Consider the following 20,419-nt stretch of genomic DNA (forward strand, 5'->3'; position numbering starts at 1 on the left):
TTCTTTCATGGCCGATTCGAGGTATATTGTGAACAGAATTGGACTCAGTGACTGCAATATTTAGTTGTAATTTGCCGTCTTTCGAATAACTCTTCTAGGCTGGTCTTTGAGGTCAGTATTTTTCTATCAAAGCTTATGATGGAGTCGAAATGTGATGAATACTGATGATACGTACTGGGGTGTTTTACAATTATAGGAATAGGATTTTAACTCGTCTGATTGAGAAAGGTGAAGAAATTTCTTTTTTTTTTAAAATCTAGTTCCGCGTCCAATCAAATTTTCTCGAATATGTGTTTGGAATACAGCCTCGTACATTTCAGTGGTCTAAACCAGTTTTGAGCTGGGTTTCACCTTCAATGGGAAGTCATAAGTCTTGATAATATTGACAAATTGCAAAAAAGTGTTGCCCCACATTAGTTTGCGCTTCCAAAATGTTAATACAATCAATACATATAAATTTACGGTTTTGTAAACAAAATAACCCGAGACATAGAAGACGACATTTTCATGATGGATTATTTCCTCCAATCTGATTGACTTCCCTGGTCAAATAAGCTGTGGGGTTTCATTATCTCTTGTTTCTGTCATTCCTAAAATATCAAACCTAATAATATGACATACTGTTTGATTTTTAATGTATGCACAGTAGTTGATATAATTTGTTTTGGCTTTGAAAAAAATTAGATTTGAGTCTCAATCAACGCAATTCAAATTAGAAGAAAAAAAAAGAAGAAAATTTGAAAACTAGATTGAACGTAAAACAATAAACTTTAATTGAGAATTTTGTTGTTTTTTTCTTTTCTTTTTGTCTTATTTTTGTTTTGGGGAGGATTTCTTTTTTTATTTTTTATTTTTTTTGGTTTATTTTGTTTGTTTTTGGGGGGGTTTTTTGTTGCTTTTTTATTGTTTATTTTTGTTGTTGTTGTTTTCTTGGGTTTTTGTTGATTGTTTTTTTTTGGTTTTGTTTTTTGTTTGTTTTTTTCTTCTTTATTTAAATAAGCGCTACGTTAATTGTTCGGGTGTTTCCGGAAAACCGTAACTAAAATAGACTGGAATGGTTATATCAACAGAACAAAACTAGATAGCTTTTGTTAGGTATTTGATACCTTATTTGCTCCAATATCTTAATTCTATAACAAACTCAATTTATAATCTTACACCTTTTCTAAATTTTGACCTAGTGTCTAATTCTGCAATTACCTCAAATAAAGTCCGTGTCAAAACTAGAATATGAAGTTCAACTGATCAGATATGTTTTAAAATATTCTAGTAGTTTAAAGAGGTTATGTATTTATCCTAGTCAATCAGATCCTGAATAGAGATCTTATAAAATTAACGGAAAATTTGACATTTGCATCCAAAGCAAAAATCCCGTGTATTGTGGAAGGGATTCATAAGGTAATTGGAGAGGCAGTCGAAGAGTCCCAATCGGATTTTAGGAAGTGACTGTAAGTCATTTAAGCCAAACAGTTCAACCAAAATTTCACAATTTTTGAAGATGAATTGTATTTTCCCCATCTACGTAACCCCTTCTTAATACCAGTATGTAGCGGTGAGTGACAATTTTTCTAAATTTGTATGCTCTTGACAAAGTAAAACATTCGGATGTTTGCGCTAACTAGCATATTTATTTACTTCTCAAACGTTTTTAACATAAGATTATTTGCATTGTCCCAGGGTCTTTCTGCTCTTGTCATAAAATCCTGGTCATCCACCTTACTGATATTATTTACGTCAATGCTAATGGCCTCCACTAGCTTGGCTTTGGTCACTGACCATTCTTGTAGCTCTCCATCAGCCAGGATGATGTATAGAACACAACCAAGAACTGCAACAGCGGCACACACGTAGAAGACAAGTCGCCACTCCTCGAGTGTTTTCTGGATATAAATTAGAGCAGAAAAATAAAAAATAAACGATCTATTGATGGAAATTTCTGAGATTAAAACAGTAAGTTTTTAAACTTCAAGAGTTTATTAGAGCAGAAAAATTAAAGACTCAATCATTGAATAAAATAAATTTCCGAGTTCAAATAGTCTTTAATTTCAATAGTATATGAGAGCAAAAAAAACGACATTAGATAAATCTTATTATCGAGTGGCTAATTTTTAAAATATTTTATAAAGTATTACTTTTTGTACCCTAAGTGAAATGAAAAGTTATTTTTAATTAATTAGACTGGTAAAACATGTACTGCAAATGGAGTTGTTATACCATTTTTTTCTACTTCAATTGGAATATAAATTTTTGATTAACTATAGCATTTTATTTAAAATATGTAAACCCCATCAATTATGCAACAGAAATAAAAAGCCGCTTGAATGCATTTGTTTTAACTAAGCAGAAGATCTGAAGCCGAAATGTCTATGATATTACGGGTTTGAGAATAACAAACCCTGAAAAGTTTAGAACCTGCAGCCGTGTAGACTACAAAGTATGACATTTTACCACAATCAAAGCCAATTATTCAAATTTATGTATAGACCGTCTAGACTACAATTTTTTTTAATCATTGAAAAAATGTAATTCCGTCATTCTTTTAATAACCACACCGCAAAAATGGCATATCGAATATTTCGGACGTAATTCTCAAATTTGGATGTGATCTTTCGATCCTTCATTTTATTTTATGATAGATCCATAGAATTGTTTCCCATGATCCAATGGATTTTCTAATGTCTTGAATAGTGAGTTGAACCCATGCAGTTTGAATTGACTCTTTAAGCTGTCCGTGTGTAAACCGTTGCACCACCCTTATAAACCATCAATGACCAAATGCTGTAGTCCGTGGCATTCCTGTCAGGGTACATTGGAGGCACTTCATCTTTGATACAAATAGAATATGGTCTCTGCTCGTAGTTGGCATTTTTAGAAGCAAAAAACTTCTTCCAGACTTTATCCCGATTGATTTTGTTTTTCAACTAGACGCGGCAACTTCAACACAAGTAACACGGCACTGTTAAAATAAGACTCAAATTTGGAAACTTTCGATATCGTGGTTTTTATACGAATTGGGTATAACCGGATTGGTTTCTAAACCTATAAAGCATTTTTATTAAACTTGACAGAATTAACTTAAGGTTTTGTTCTTTCTGCATGCAAATTTTCAAATATTTTTGGTTTCTACTTCGTACTGAAATAGCTTCGTAATTCTTTCCGGGTTTTTTTTTCTCGCACCCTATATTTCTATTTATTTATATCTAAGCAGACATTTTATCTCTTTTTTCATTATAATGAGTACTTGAAGTGAAGACAGCACACTTTTGCCTCTTTAGTTGTGTGGTAAACGGATCATACTTTACTTTTTATTTCAAAATATTTTGGCAATGCAAAATGGCGTTTGAGAAATGGATATCAGCACTATGAATCACGATATCTGAAATGCCAAAATAATTCTTTCTGTGTTTTAAATGAGTTAGATTTTCTTTTATTAATCGAGCAGCTATATAGGGCAATATCCACTTTAAAAGCGTTTTACAAAGAGTCCCTAGCTAACAGCAACACACATACACACACACACACACACACACACACACACATATATAATATATATATAAGTATTATATATATATATATATATATATATATATATATATATATATATATATATATATATATATATGTTGTCCAAATGAGCAAATTGGGGGTTAATAATCTGCTCAATGAAAAAAACGAAAGTGCATGAAGCGTGCCTCGAACCCGGGACCTTCCGGGTCACAATGCAATGCCTTAACCACTCGGCCACTTCGCCCCCCCCCCCCCCCCCCTATATATATATATATATATATATATATATATATATATATATATATATGTGTGTGTGTGTGTGTTTGTGTGTGTGTGTGTGTGTGTAGGACATGACAAGACTCCTGCAGGGCGATATTACAGTTTTATTCTACAAATATAACTTTATTCACGTGAGAGAATGTGAGTAAAGAGCCTTGTACTCCACAGTACGAGACTCGATTCCGAAAGCAACTGGTCCGAAGGTGAGTGTCAATAACAATACAACAGAAAGCCGCACTCAAGTGAAATATGAAGTATACCGTCATTCAAAATTGTATCGCCATGTAAATTTTCAGATTTTAAAGATTTGCATGAAAAGGGCTTTATTTCAAAGATATTTGAATGCTTTTTCCTTTCTAATATTTTTATGTTTTGTGTACACATTTTTTTATACCTGGGGACAAGAGGAACTTAAATAATCCAAGAGAGTGTATCATTAGAACTTTATTAAATTGATTTGAACATACCATGGAAGTTTTCAAGATAGCATTATCAATACTCGCATATCATAATATTGTTTGTTGAGACAAGATTTTGACGAACTAATGAATGAACTGACGTACTCAGGAGACATATTTTGGTTGCTCGATTCTAAATGGTCGCTCTACAATTAAGAGTATTACTTGTGATAAAGCTTTGAATTTTTGAACGACCATTAAGACAGTAAATAAAAGTAAACAAGGAACTGAATATGCTTACATTTGGAGTGAGAGCCCCAGCTATGACTGGTGCGATGATACCAGGGATGGTGGCTGCTGTATTAGTGATACCGAATATGATGCCTGCATATCTGTGAGAATATAATATATATAACGCATATCAATGAGAGGCTCGCAATCTCTTTCATATGCAGTTGGATCTTATTCATAAACCTTGGAATTGAGAGAGTAATTAATGTCGATATAAAAAGTCAAAACAAATCATTTACCAAGTATGGAAAATAAGATTGTCGCCCTTGAATCGTCCTTCAGAACCATAGGGCTCTTGTGGTCGGATTTTATCCCTGTTTCTATAGCCCATTTACTGCTAGATGGAGGTGGGGGAGGGGGGGGTGATGAGAATTGACAATGGTTTTGGTATGTCATACAAATAAAAATGATCCTATTGTCTCATTATAGTTTTATATAGACTTCCCCAAGGAAAAAAAAAAGAGACAGTTCGCTTGAAACTTAGCTAAATACGGTTTGTAGAAGAAGTGAAAGAGGTTGAACTGATTGACCAAAAAGAGGAATGCCTGTGGGAAATTTGTTGCGATTTTGTTTTTATGCAATTTACAAAGAGACTACACTCATAAAAAGGAAAACAAAAAAAAATCATTTTCACCTTGGTGCTAAATCCAAGTGGTTAGAAAGATACCCGCCACGACAGGCACTTTTGGTAGAGGTACAAACGCAAAGTAATGCAACTGCCAAATATCCTCTACTCGAGTCCAACTGGACCAACACACAGAACGTGACAGCCGGACCTAGGAAACCTGTTCGAAAATGGCGAGAATAAATTTATTACAAACTTCTTCTGATGAAAAAAATAAAGACAAACTTTTTGTTTTCTTTAAACCTAATAATTAATTAATTGTTTGTTCTATTCTATCTGTCTAACTATCTATCTATCTATCTATCTATCTATCTATCTATCTATCTATCTATCTATCTATCTATCATTCTATATATCTATCTATCTATCTATCTCTCTCTCTCTCTCTCTCTCTCTCTCTCTCCCTCTCTCCCTCTCTCTCTCTTTATATATATAAAGACATCATAAGATATCGTCGCCTAGGCATTCCACGAAGGAATATAGATAATTCATCAGACAAAATGTTTGATGTCATCAGGAATCACCCAAGTGAGCAAATTGTTGGTTAATAATCTTGCTCAATGAAAATAACGAAAGTGCCTGAAGCGTGGCTCGAATCCGGGACATTCCGGGTCACAGTGCAATGCCATAACCACTTCGCCCCCCCCCCCCCTCCCCCTCCCCCCTATATATATATTGATTCTTTTTTACAACTCAAAGCTAAATAAATAGCCAAACTTAGGGCATACTACTGGCTCTGACCGTAATCTGACAGCTGATAAGCTGCTAGATTTCAAGACGTGGACGAATGATCAAGTTGGAGAGGTGCGGACGGGGAAATTTTCATGGATTGGATTGGGGTAACAAAAACAAAACAAAACACGATCTTGTCAAGTTTCAGACTTGAATGAAAACTTGAAACGTTAAAAATCTCAATTCTAAGTCACACAAAATGTTTAAATCATCCCTCCTCTTCTTTCTTTCTCGAACGAACGCACTCTCATTCAACTTCAAGCCATTCGACAGCACGCCATTTTGAACAGAAAATACAGTAATTGTGTTCAGTGATGGGACGAGTCATTTTCAGAGACGGGAGAGCGTTTCTACTACTGCGAATAGTGATTTTGCCTTGGACTCACTATTCGCAGTACTACTGCACTTCGAAAACAAAATGTAACATCGTCTAACAGATGCTATGTCTCGTTTAACACTTTAAGTGCTACTATTGGGCAAGGACCCTTTGTGAAGCTCTTTGAGCATGTTTCGTGGATATTGCCCTATATAAATGCTCAACTGTCAAGTATTATTAAACGACGTGCTCGAGCGCTTTACAAGCGGTCCTTTAACAGTAACACGTCACAAGACATGACATTATTAAGGGATAAAGACATATAGTTCTTTAACCAGTTAACTTTCTTACTATGGAAAGGCACTTTTAAAATTGGCCAGAAAACTGGTTGTTCAAATATCGTTCGATTTAAATTACACAAATCTTGGCAAAAACTCTCAAACCTGAGAGTTTGCAGGTCCCGGGTTTCAACGTTTTTGCCGAGATGAGGGTCATTTAAATCGATCCATATTTGACGAACGGGTTTTCTGGCCAAGTTATTAAATACATGTCCTTCCAGAGTGCGGCAGTTAACTGGTAAAAACTAAATTCTCACATTGCAGGTCATTAGAAACTTGAATCCCTTTTCGCAATCTTGCTCTTTTTTCGATACGATAGGTCACATTTTACACTTTCGCAATCTTGCTCACTTTTCGATACGATAGGTCACATTTTACACTTACAAATAGATTGAAACAGTTTCCTTGTATTCTTGACGCTGAGCCATCCTCTCTCAATGATTTTGTCCGCCATTTGTCCGACAAAAATAGCAGTTAAAAGTTCGGTTACGTATGGAATAGCTGACATGACCCCATTCTGGAGATAAATATAAATTTATGTTATCTTACAAAAATTAATCCCTCATAATGTCAATAAGACTTATAGTAAGAAAATTATATATATATATATATATATATATATATATATATATATTATATATATATATATATATATATAGGAGTGTTGGTGGGTACGAGAGTGCGCGATAATTTAGGTTATAGCATATAAAAATAAATAAATAAATTCACTCACGTATTTTAGCCGAAACAATTGTTTCTATGACCTCCATTTCATCAGTCGGCATTTATCCGTAGAGTGTTTTTTTCTTTCGAGAGATCAGTGTTGTTTATTAATTTACGTGCTTTCTTCCGCTGTGTCAGTTATGGGGCGGTGATTAGTGTTATTATGTAGTGACATGTTGTAGTGTGTTCTCATTGTGTGTGTGTGTGTGTGTGTGTTTGTCTGTGTATGTGTGTGTGTATGTGTGTGTGTGTGTGGTGTATACATGTGTGTGTGATCTGTTGTGTAATGTGTAGTTGCGTGAAAAAAAAAGAGTAGGGAGGAGGGGCTGTAATGGTAGATACTAGGCCTAATGATAGTGGTAAGAATGATGATGGTAATAATAATAGTAATGATAATGATAATATTGTTAAAAATTACGCCCTTTCGCAACGTCACCATAAGATCCCGTCATCTAGGCATTCCATGAAGGAATATAGATAATCCATCAAACAGGATGTCTGGTGTCAACAGGAATCACCCATGTTGTCCAAGTGAGCAAATTGGGGATTAATAATCTTGCTCAAGGAAAAAAATGAAAGTGCCTAAAGCGGGGCTCGAACCCGGGACCTTCCGGTTCACAGTGCAATGCCTTAACCACTCGGCCACTTCGCCCCCCCCCCCCCAACCTCCCAATGTTAATAATAATAATAATAATAATAATAATAATAATAATAATAATAATAATAATAATAATAATAATAATAATAATTGGGCGTTGGGATATTTAACCTTTTGTGTTTTGAGGAATTTATTACAGTGTCTGCACATTGTCATTAGTTCCGATCTTTTGTTTAGGGTGTTGTTGTTTCTGTGGTTGTGTAATAGTATTTCCAGTTTCTCTGTCGGGCACGGGTTGCATTTTCTAGCACCGTATCTGTAGGGGCTGCTTTGCTTGACTATCTCCCAGGTTATGGTTGGTGTTTTGTTAGTGATTATCTGTTCCCAATAAATAGTGCATTGCTAATTTGGTGCTTTTTGATTTGCTTCCGTGTGTTATGGAGGCTTTGCGATAGTTGTATCTTGTTTTGAATGGTGGTTCTGTGCTGCCGATATAATATTGTGCTTTAGTGTTGTCAGTGGCTATGGTGGCTTTGTAGACTATGGCGTAAAAGTGCTAGGATGGACGAACTTTAGTGATGACCAGCATTTATATAGACTATAAGATGCCATTATATACCAGAGAGATCAATTATACAACGTATGTATCCTGTCCTCCGGAAGAGTGATTTTACACTTCAAATAAGATTGTACTCAGTTTTTTGACATCACACCTTTGATCCCTATTTGGTTCCACAAATAATTCATTCAGAGATTTCCAGAGTATTTGTCTTCAACAACAATTTGCAATGTTCATGTAACCAAAATAATTAGATATAAGGTTTTAAGTCTGTCTATGTATGTAAATTATGTCCACGTCCGGCTTTATCATAAAAGCGACATTTACAGTGTATTATATTATGAATAAATACATTATAAGTAATAAAATTTATAGAGTGCTAATCTCTACCTACGTGTTCAATAGCGCTTTACAAGACATAATTGACTTGAAATTTTAGAAAAGTAAATGATACCATGTTAAGACTATTGATTAATTAAAGTAATGAATAATACATATTGAGACATTCTATTTTATTATTAGACGTATAGTAAAAAGTGAGATAAAGAGTTAGCGTGGATTAGAGAGTTAGAGAAAGAGAGAGAGAGAGAGAGAGAGAGAGAGAGAGAGAGGGGGGGGGAGTGAGGGAGTGGGGAGAGAGAGATGGAGGGATTGAGAGAGAGGGGGAGCAAGAGAGAGAGAGAGAGAGAGAATGAGAGAGAGAGAGAGAGGGAGAGAGAGAGAGAGAGAGCACGAGAGTAGTATTTTCGGTAATTTTAGTTGCATTTATTTGAAGAACATTTTTTTAAAATTTCTATATCTATTTGCTGAACTATTTACTGCTGTTTCTAAAACTGTATATAGCAAACGATACTGCCATTTGTTTAAGATCATATTTGAGTGATTTAGATTAAATCTATTCCATAAATGTGACCAGTCCTCTTGAAATGGTACTGTGTCAGAGTGGCTCTAAAAATCAAATCAATCAGACAATAAACGCCAAAGGTTACACACAGTTCTGTGTGTTATGTTTAATTTGGCTGGTGGACTCAATTTTGGGCAATTTTTGAAACTCCAATTTGGGCTTTTTCAAAAACACTTTTTATGAAGATGAGTTTTGTTGTTTCTTATAGTTTCAAAAGACTTTAATTTATTAATTCTTATCATTTCGAATTAAACTCAGTATTTTTAAAAGTCTAAATCCTCCCGATATAGAACCGCTTTGACACGATATGTCAAAATTGGGTCACTTTACCTGTTTGATGTCAAATTTAAATGCTTCTTTCATGAACATGGGAAGAGTGGTAAGCAGTGTGTAACCCGTGTAGTTATTACAGAAATGAGCAATGATTACTGCCCATACTGGTCCTGACTTGAATATTATGATCCATGGTACTCTTTCTTCCTGGTCAAATTTTAATGGGTATAAACAAGAGAATGCATTAATATGTTAGAAGATTGCTGTGGATCTATAACATCATATCAAACATCCTCCTCATCACCAGCTCTCTTTCTATCCATCTATCTCTTATATATATATGAAATAATTCAAGTGCAATTTTGTTTAATTTCTCCAATATTGTTTCAAGCGTTTTCTTTCTTCTGGAAGTGAAGATTGCGAATGCTTGAAACAATATTTATACCTAGTGCCGCGCTGAGGACCGGTCCTTGGACCGGTCCCACGGTCTTTTAGCTGTGAACCGGGGACCGGTCCCATAGTGGAAGACCGGCGGCGGTCCTCACTTCGTATCACCTTTCAACGGTCTCGCGCCATTCTACCTCCCCAGCGATTCGTTGCCTCGGTTGCCTATCTTCCACCAATCACCACCCATCCCACTTAATTAATCGCACCCACCCCCCTTTGCCATACACTAAACGACACAGACGACCAAAGAGGCAGACGACCACCTCCCTCCACTCCGCAAACCGCCCTTTCGTGTGTGAGATGGGGGGAACAGGAGGCGCACGCCTTGGACGATTCCATTATACGGGGTAAATTTCAAAATTTACTACACCATAATGATCGCAATGACAATGATCTATGATGAAGGCATGACCCCTCTTCTCTAATGGGTTATTGTTTGAAATGCATGTGACTACTAAAGATGTGTGTGTTTGTGTGTGTGTGTGTGTGTGTGTGTGTGTCGAACCTAGCAAGTAGCAAGTCCGATTTTTTGTTTTCTTTTGTCCATCTCTTGTCACCACTCCTTTCTATCGCATTGTTGTCATTTAAAATAATACAATAATATTAAAATTTAGTTTGGTGTTTTAACTAATCAAATAATATTAGTTTCATTAGTTTCTTCCTTCCAAAAAACCCAGTTATAACGTCTGTATTTTAAAAACAGTCCAATAGAATATTTGGGGACCCCGATAGCTCAGTTGATAGAGCACTCTCTTTATACGCAAAGGGCCAGAGATCGATCCCGGGTGCAGTCGAGTTTTTTTCTGAATCCCTGTCTACTCAGCAGTGAATGGGTAGCTGGGTTTGTTAGATCTGGCGAAAAGTCACCATGGACCCCACTTATTACTTATTAACTTATTACCGCATCCACCCCCTCTTATTATAACTTCACGTCTCTCTCTTACTCTTCAATGCTCGCTGCCCTCTAATGTGTGTGTGTGTGTGGGGGGAGGGGGGGGGTAGGAGTTGCGTGTGTGTATCAACGCCACGAACAACTCGATCAACGCCTTGGGCGATGCCATTATCTCCGTTAATGGGGATAAATTTCAAATTTTATTAAATTATCGAAGTAACAATGAAGTACGGTGAGAAAATAAAGAAGGCATCACCCCTCTTCTCTAATTTGGTTACAATTTGAAATGAGTGTGACTACTCCGTGTGTTTTACTCCTGTAGACCACGGTTTTCATCGTGTAGCGGTCTTTAACGGTTCAAGAATGAACGATCCCACGGCCCCAAAGGTCAAAACGGTTCAAACTTCCAACAGTCTCTCAGGAATGTTCAATGTCGAAAAGGACCGGTCCTAGGACCGGTCCTTGCGGTTTTCATTTCCCAGGGACCGTAGGACCGTGGTCCTTAAGCTTGCCAAGGACCGCCCCGCACTATATTTATACCCCCATCCATAAGTTTTTTACATAATAAAAATCGTATTTTACACGTCAAATAACATAAACAAAAGACGTGTTTCCCTTTTTCGCTGGCTCTGATTGGATAAAATAAGGAATCAGAATTAATTCGCGAAGTGCTACCCTTTACAATCAATGGCAAATTCTGATTGGATAAAACGCATCATGGGAAATTATATTATGTTCTAAGTTTTCAGTCGGTCGTCTGCTGTCGGAGACTCATATCTCCAACATGTATTTAACCCGTCTTACTCTAGCTGTCAGAAAAGTGAACGGTGAAGAATATGAACCTCAAACTCTGAGAGGTATAATTTCGAGTAACTGTCAATGTCAGTGTCAGTGTCAATTCCAAAACACAGCGGAGTCTTACAGTGTCCGACCAGAGCAATGTTAAATTTGAATATTATCCTAATAGTAGTGAGGCGTAACGTAACGCTTCAGGGAAAATTAAATGTTCCTAATTGACCTGTATTTGCCATGATACACATTTGTTAATAAGCTTATAGACGTCTAAAGCTACAATCGATTTTATGGTCAAATAAATGATGGTGTCAGAAACTAGGACCTGATAAATAAGAAATACCTGGTATCACTTCATTATTATAATTGAAATATGTGTGTGTGTGGGGGGGGGGGGGGGGGGGGGGAGAGTTGGAATTATTGTCAATACAAATCGAATTTTGCAAAGACTCAAGCGCATTCAAACACCTAAAAAAGATATGAAGCCTCTAAAAAAGACCAAAATACCAAACACGGAACGTTTCGGGCCCAAAACCCTTTTTCTCAGCAAACTACTAAAACAATATTATTTTTTACAGTCCACAGCTTCTAGCAGCTTAGTATCACTTTGACTTGTTATAAATACATACACCTTATTAATATATAGTATTATGAAATTATGACTAGGTCTATATTGCAAATCGACAAAGACTCGAAGAAAAGTGATGATACCAAAAGCGTTTTTTCTTTACTAATAACCATCTAAGAACTATCTCATTGGTATTCTTTGTTGAAAAAATGTAGCATCGTTGACCCGTAAACGGGAAGTCTGAAATTCGATCCGCTGTCAAAGCAGGTTTCATTTTTTTACGTATGATCTTTTTTCATGCATAATTCTATCTGCATTGCCTGTCATTGACTCAAACAAGCTTCATTAAAAGATTATTTATAAAAAATATAAAATTAAAAACGATGAATCTATTATTATTATTATTATTATTATTATTATTATTATTATTATTATTATTATTATTATTATGTATTAGTTAGTAGTAGTAGTAGTAGTTAGTAGTAGTAGTAGTAGTAGTAGTAGTAGTAGTAGTAGTAGTAGTATGTGTAGTTGTAGTTGTAGTAGTAGTAGTAGTTGTTGTTTGTTGCTGTTGTAGTAGTAGTAGTAGTTGTTGTTGTTGCTGTAGTAGTAGTAGTAGTAGTAGTAGTAGTAAGTAGTAGTAGTAGTAGTAGTAGTAGTAGTAGTAGTAGTAGTAGTAGTAGTAGTAGTAGTAGTAGTAGTAGTAGTAGTAGTAGTAGTAGTAGTAGTAGTAGTAGTAGTAGTAGTAGTAGTAGTAGTAGTAGTAGGTGTAGTAGTTCGTAGTAGTGTAGTAAGTATAGTAGTAGTAGTAGTAGTAGTAGTAGTAGTAGTAGTAGTAGTAGTAGTAGTAGTAATAGTAGTAGTAGTAGTAGTAGTAGTAGTAGTAGTAGTAGTAGTAGTAGTAGTAGTCGTCGTCGTAGTAGTAGTATTAGCAGTAGTAGTTGTTGATGTTGCTGTTGTAGTAGTAGTAGTAGTAGTAGTAGTAGTAGTAGTAGTAGTAGTAGTAGTAGTAGTAGTAGTAGTAGTAGTAGTAGTAGTATTAGTAGTAGTAATAGTAGTAGTAGTAGTAGTAGTAGTAGTAGTAGTAGTAGTAGTAGTAGTAGTAGTGGTCGTTAGTAGTAGTAGTAGTAGTAGTAGTAGTAGTAGTAGTAATAGTAGTAGTAGTAGTAGTAGTAGTAGTAGTAGTAGTAGTAGTAGTAGTAGTAGTAGTAGTAGTAGTAGTAATAGTAGTAGTAGATTTCTATTGTTTAATTTATGATTTTTAATATTTTAGCATTACGGAACAGTTTCCAGTTTCTCTTTGCCGATTAAAACACGATCCAGTGCATTTTATCTGAATTATGTACCTTTTTCATAACTCCTTGACCAATAGAGTTTTGGATATATTCCCTCTCTCTTTCTGATATCCTTTTGTGTTCCTCTGGGCCGTCAGCTGTCATGTAGAACCAGGCAACTACCCACATCAGATTAAAGATACCTGGTTAACAGAAAAAAATATATTTAAAATATCATAATAAGGGATTATCAAGGTCTCACTTCAGTTTCCATTGCAAAATACAGTGAATTGTAAAAGGAATTGGCAGGCAATTGAAGAAGCAACCGAGACGTCCACATCAGAAGATTAGATAGCGAAAGGCCTTAAGTCAAGTGGCCTTTGTCTATCTTAACTTTTGGGTCAAAAGAAAAAGAAACTCATCCACTCACAAAAAAAAAAAAAAGTGTGACCAATACGTAAGTAATAAAACTACAAAACTTGAATGTAATCAATGCATTTTAAACACTACAAAAATGTAAACAAATCAAATCCCTGTCAGGTCTTATTAAAATATATCATTCATTGCATGTTAACAATATCATTTTATATGCTTTACTCATACACTGATTGAAAAAGCAACTTAAATACAATATATTGAAAGAAACCCTTTCAGCTCACCACATAGATAGAAAATGGACCCCCATCCGTTGTCAAATCCGTATTCACACAAAATGCCGGAGATGGCCAAAGTAATTATCATTCCCAAAGGAGGTCCTGGAATGATAGTCATTGCATAAATTTTCATTATAATTTACGATGGAAGATAAGAATGCATTGATAGGTATAGCAGAACGAAAAATACAATTTGAAAACTCATCTGAAAAAAAGCAACATGCCTTGCCAGGTAGGCCTCATATCGATGTATATATCGCAGTGGTTTACAAGCGGATCACTCAAGAGTCACTACTCTCCACCTTCACTGTGGTAGGGCACGTGCCTGCAGTCAGTGAAGCCAGTAGTCTAATTGGTCTGATAGCCAAGTGACAACTATCTTAAATGAAATGTTAAACTATATCACCCATGTTATAGATTGAAAGCCCCCTCACACAGTGGACTATGAAATAGTGAAATATCATAGATACCACCAGTATAATTCTTTCTCAGGAAGACTGGCAAAGTAGACTCACATTTTCACTCCATTTATTTATCTTTTAAATCAAATGTTTCTGCCATCCCTACAACAACGATCAGACGTTGCAGTTTATTATTATTCACACTAGTACATAGTACAGACTGTCTACTTTCTTTTGCACTTATGTTAATCCAGTTCAACAAAATATGTAACAAGTGTAGGGGTGGAGTTCTCAAATTTCACTGGGAATATCCAGCATGGCTCAGCCTCAGATCGGTATTGTGACGGGGGGCCTTAGTGCTGAAAATCGAATTTATAGTCAAATAGATAACATAGGTTACGTAATCATAAGGTTAATCATGTTAATATGATTTATTAAAGACAGTAGATCATAATAGAAGAAGCAAAAATGCCCTTGGGTGGATGGCTTTTTTTAATTTAACCATTTAACTGCCGTACTCTGGCAAAACAAATATTTTTTTTTAAATGGCCAGAAAACTCGACCTTTAAATATCGATCGATTTAAATGAACCTCATCTTAGCAAAAAAAAAACTCTCAAACCTGGGAACTCGACATATTACCAGTTTGAGACGAGGGGTCACATATAAGAACTGTTTATCGAGATAAACATTAAGGAAAGATCTTTCCTGAGGATATTTATCTATTTTAATCATTTTTAAATATATCATTCACTAAAAATTTTCCAATAAATTATATCATCATTGTCTTGTACATCCTGGGTCAGGGTATAGACAAAAAGTTTCCAAAGTTTCGCTATCTTGAGCTAACTTTTTTTTTTTACATCGGTCCATATCTTATCACTTCTATGTATATCAGCTACTTTAACTCTTCTCCATGTTCCTCTTGATCTTCTGCCCTGGGGGTTCCAGTCCAACACTTTCTTTCTTATAGTAGAGTCATTCTTTCTAAGGGTTTGTCCAATCCACCTCCATCGTCTTCTTCCTATTTCCTCTCCCACTGGTTTCTGCTGTGTTCTTTTCCATACTTCTTCGTTCTTAATCCTGTCCATCCATTTTATTCTGAGTTGTTTACGCATTTACCTGTTTACGAAAACCTGTATCCTCCTTTTACATGTCTGCGAAGCATTCCAAGTTTCACATCCATACAGTAGGATTGACTTCACTTTTGAGTTGGAAATTGTTAGGTTTAGTCGAAGGGAGATAGAAAAATGATAATTGAACAACAATTCTATTGAAGTACGGGAGATGTGTGGTGAATTTAGGAGTTTTATTTTTTTATTATTATTATAATTAAAATTTTATAAATTATTTAATCTATAACAAATCAACCTGAGAATGACACGGATACCAATTTGCTCCTCTCTAGGGGTGGAGCCCATCTGCCGAGAAGGGCATGTACCGCGGGAAACGTCATACCCTGTGGTAAAATAAAAATAAAAATATCTTGTTATTGATGCTCTGCGTTTATGTAAATAAAACATACTCAGAACATCAGCCAGTCGGATGAAACGTATCAACACATAAAACCATGGGTAATCTTGAACGTTTATAATCTGATTGATGTAATTTGGTAAGAACTAATCACCAAATTGGCTGTCTAAAAAAAAACAACAATGAGCTGAGTGACGTCAATTTAGTTCCTTTTATTGGCAAATTAGGAATCTTGCTCATCCTCATTCTGCAGATAAATTACGCAGTTTACCCCTTTTTAAGAGAGCAGTCATCACTCAGAAGCTACAAGAAAGTGAAAAATATTATGAAAAAGACATCAGATAGTGAATGAGAAAATATAAAATTCTGAAATGGTGTGAATGATAGACATATAGACATTTATATCTATGAATTATTAGCCCACGCACCAAGAACATGCTCACACACGCACGCACACACACACATATATATATATATATATATATATATATATATATATATATATATATATATATATATATTTATATATATATAACTGGATACCAAACTTCGATTTTTTTTTTCTGATCGCCGTAAAAATGTGCCACAGACACTTTACTTCAGTCCAGTCAATGTTTTATATCATCCTTCACAAAGGTAATAGTGGGGATACGCAAATAATGCTGTATTCTATATCTTAACAAATTTGCAAAACATCTAATTAATAAAAAGTAAAAGAATCAAAACGATAACTTATAAAGTACACTCACAGCAGCGAATCCAAGAAGAAATCTAACAGTGCATGCAATGTAGATGTGAGTACGAGCACTGGCTGGGGTGAATAAAGTACACATACCACTGACAAACTGGCAGAATCCCCACACTCTTCTGCCTCCAAACCTGGACGATAACCAACCGCCTGGAAGAGGTAATAATGACAATATATTATTATTATTATTATTATTATTATTATTATTATTATTATATTATTATTATTATTATTATTATTATTATTATTATTATTATATTATTATTATTATCATTATTACTATAATAATAATAATAATAATAATATAATATAATAATAATAATAATAACAATAATAATAATAATAATAATAATAATGATAATAATAATAATAATAATAATAATAATAATAATAATAATAATAATAATATAAAAATAATAATAATAATAATAATAATAATAATTAATAATAACAATAATAATTTTTTTCATCGCAATCAGGTGTGAATTGTGTACCTGACTTATCGACAAAAAAATGTTACAGCTTCTGTTTTTAGATTTTAACATTTAATGATTGTCAAACTATACCGTTCGTCAATATAAATTGACCAGAGCTTAACGCCGCTAGCGTCATAACAAGGTGCCACTTTAAAAAATGCCGACTAATGTATCAAAGCCAATAAAAAGTCTACACGAGTTGTACAAGTTAACAAACTATATTTCACCTTTATCAAAGCTACAAAATAGAGCAAAATAATTGACAGCTCAAAAGAATTGAAAAATTAACATTGTTTGGTTAGTGAAGGCGTCGGAGGCTACGTGCACTGCACCTTGCTATAGAGACGAAACATGATCTGATGTGGAACACAACGACAATACACAAGAGCACTTTCCTAATCTGAAAAAAGTCCTTTCTGCGCAAGGACGATCCCATGATTGTAAGGCCTCAATGGGCAATTTGCTCAAGACCATTAATTTGTGCCAGGCAGAATTGGACACTGTTCTTTTTTCTGACGAAACCAAGATCAAACTTTCCTTTGATGATAGACTGCAAAGAATTTGTGGTCGGATGAAACGCTAAACGAATGAAAGGGGTCTTGGGTTGTGGCGGGGGGTCCATTATTGGATGGGCCGATATCAAACTAATCATCGTCCAGAGCTTGTTGTCATTGAGGGCTCCATAACAGCACACGTGGTCCGTGACTCAATTCTGGCACAGATGAACCTGGTTTTCAGGACGATGTTTTAATGTAATGTTATACTTACCAGGGATCTGTGTGAATATGTAACCATAAAAGTGCATGGACAGAAGGTGGGATTGTGTTGATTTGTCCCAATCAAATTCACCTCGCTGTAATAGACAAGACAAAAGTTATAATAGTTGAAATTATATTGATAAACTGTGTATGATGGGAATTCGGTTTGATGAAATATTTATTGACATTCTGAGATTTTTAAAATTATTATTTGGAATTCGACTTTCGGCTAGGTTGTTTGGTGGTGTGATACTCGACTTCGGATCGGAAGGTCCTGGGTTCAAGTCCCGAGCTTTGCATTGTTGAGTCCTTGGAAAAAGCTCTTTACTCCATTCTCTCACCGTATTCAGGTGTAAAATGAGTACCTGGCTGTAAACAATGTTGTTTCTGTCGGAAAAAATTGTAATATCGCCTGACAAACGACATGTTTGTTCTACATGTTAAGTGTTGCTGTTGGTAAGGAACCCCTTGTAAAACGCTATGAGCACTTTTAGTGGATATTGCTCTATATAAAAGCTCTTTTTTTTTCAACAGCGAACTCTCAACGACGTAAAGTGACTGGGAATTTTATATCGGGAATTCCAAATAGCAAGAGCGTAAGTGCCTTGTAATGGTTAACACTAAACTCCACAATTTATTAAGCTATGTTTTAATGTTTTTCGTGAGGCTTCAGTCTATGAACATTTTTGTTCACTTTCAATTAACAGAAATACATTTCTCATATTTCTTATGAACTCGAGAAGTATACAATATTGAATAGATGGGTGGAGAGTGAGATTGAGAGAGGTATCGAAAAAAAAAGAGGGAAAAGAGAGAGAGAGAGAGAGAGAGATGATGATGATGATGATGATGATGATGATGATGATGATGATGATGATGGTGATGATGATGATGATGATGATGATGATGATGATGATGATGATGATGATGATGATGATGAGAAAAACGAGAGAATGATGAGAGAGATGGAGAGATAATCGAGCGAAAATAGAATCTTACATTATCCGAAGTTTTGATAATATCTTGATCAATGTCATTTCTTGTATAGTTGTCCTGTCCAATGGTTGTGTCATTGTAAGTGACGTCACTTCGTATCATGCACAAAATTGCCACCGAAAGATTCACTCTCGCGGAGTAGACAAAGAACTTTCCGAGGAATGCCAGGACAGCTAATGTAAGCCTTTGAGAGCATACTAAAGGGGCTGTAAATAATGTTTAAAATTGATGGTTATATTTTTTTTAAAAAGCATTACAATATAAGAACTTTGTCGATTTATATAAATATCATTCAGACCAAATTGAAGACTTCACTGTTTGTGATTTACATGATTGTGGTCAATTCATTTGATCAATATTTGAAGGACGGTTTTTCTGGCCAGAATTTGGAGAGAGATAGAGATAGATAGATAGATAGAGAGAGAGATGAGAGAGAGAGATAGATAGAGAGAGAGATGAGAGTGAGAAGAGAGAGAGAAACAGAGATGAGAGAAAGTGAGAGAGTGAGAGAGAGAGAGAGATAGATCGATAGATAGATAGAGAGAGAGAGAGATGAGAGAGAGATAGAGATAGAGATAGATAGATAGAGAGAGAGATGAGAGAGAGACAAAGATGAGATTTTAAAAGCTCAATAAAACATTAATTTATAATGCCATTCAAAATGATACATTACCACTATAATAGTAAGTAAAACATACTGGTATATCAGTATATCACCTTTTTGCAACGGAGTATCCATTAATGATTATAGGTAACTCTATTTCCCAGCAATAGGTGTTTATCCAACCTTTACTTGTGATATTATACACTTGATAGAAGATTGCACGATTTTACAATAAAGTCAATCAATATTTATGGGTTATATCTGTGTATAAACATGCCAGTCTTCTTGTGATTGAAATAATACGTGATAACACCGAATCATCACAAATCACAGTTAACCAATGCGTAAAATTACAAAGTCCGTTACGCTTTCAATTCAGCAGCATGTGTGTACGCGTAGATTATGATATTGTTGAAATAGTTTATCTTTAAATGATACTGTGGTTGAATTTGTATCAGCTTCCATAACTAAACAAATTAGTGGCGCAATTAGATTCAATAATATAATGTCAGGTCGCCCAGCAACGGCGGCCATCGTGGTTCTAAACAAAGAAAATCGGTACTTTTAATTCTTCATGCTGGCTAGAACTTTTCATATGTCATGTGATCAGAATGTATAAAAGTCAAAACATGATCATATTTATAATGTTTTTCTCCTCTGGATATACTTTTATGCTCGTCGGAGAAATATTTCATAAGGACGTCCGCCATTGTTCCGATAGTTTAGAGCCCGTTACTAAGTTACAAAGCGTCATTACAAGGGAAGTAACGTCATGACAGTTGAAGCATATTGGTA

At 35.1% G+C, this 20,419-nt stretch overlaps 1 protein-coding gene across 2 annotated transcripts; it reads right to left on the minus strand.

Moving 5' to 3' along the window:
* Nucleotides 1-1,604: 1,604 nt before the first annotated feature.
* Nucleotides 1,605-19,890, minus strand: LOC144971235 (sialin-like). 2 transcript variants are annotated; one of them, XM_078911745.1, is made up of 12 exons: nt 19,738-19,889; nt 19,024-19,226; nt 18,035-18,119; nt 16,792-16,940; nt 15,941-16,028; nt 14,176-14,271; nt 13,589-13,719; nt 9,601-9,750; nt 6,871-7,003; nt 5,110-5,260; nt 4,486-4,576; nt 1,605-1,880 (listed from the first exon to the last, which is right to left on the minus strand). In XM_078911745.1, the coding sequence occupies exons 1-12, from the start codon at nt 19,757-19,759 to the stop codon at nt 1,632-1,634; spliced, it is 1,548 nt and encodes a 515-aa protein (XP_078767871.1). In that variant the 5' UTR covers nt 19,760-19,889; the 3' UTR covers nt 1,605-1,631. The 2 variants fall into 2 exon arrangements, with proteins under 2 accessions (XP_078767871.1, XP_078767872.1); XM_078911746.1 differs by lacking the exon at nt 9,601-9,750 and having other exon boundaries at nt 19,738-19,890.
* Nucleotides 19,891-20,419: the final 529 nt, after the last annotated feature.

This window comes from Berghia stephanieae, chromosome 4 (assembly GCF_034508935.2).
Source record: "Berghia stephanieae isolate SIO BIC M18660-M18661 chromosome 4, UCSD_Bste_1.3, whole genome shotgun sequence".
Lineage (NCBI taxonomy): Eukaryota > Metazoa > Mollusca > Gastropoda > Nudibranchia > Aeolidiidae > Berghia > Berghia stephanieae.

Bases quoted from the DNA above. Each gene is read 5' to 3' on its own strand.
- LOC144971235 (XM_078911745.1), bottom strand. From the start codon at position 19,759: ATGGATACTCCGTTGCAAAAAG. The intron at 18,120-19,023 runs GTAAGATTCTAT...TGTCTATTACAG, and splicing joins TTATCAAAACTTCGGATAAT to CGAGGTGAATTTGATTGGGA. The intron at 4,577-5,109 runs GTGAAAATGATT...ATATTCTCACAG, and splicing joins CACTTGGATTTAGCACCAAG to ATATGCAGGCATCATATTCG.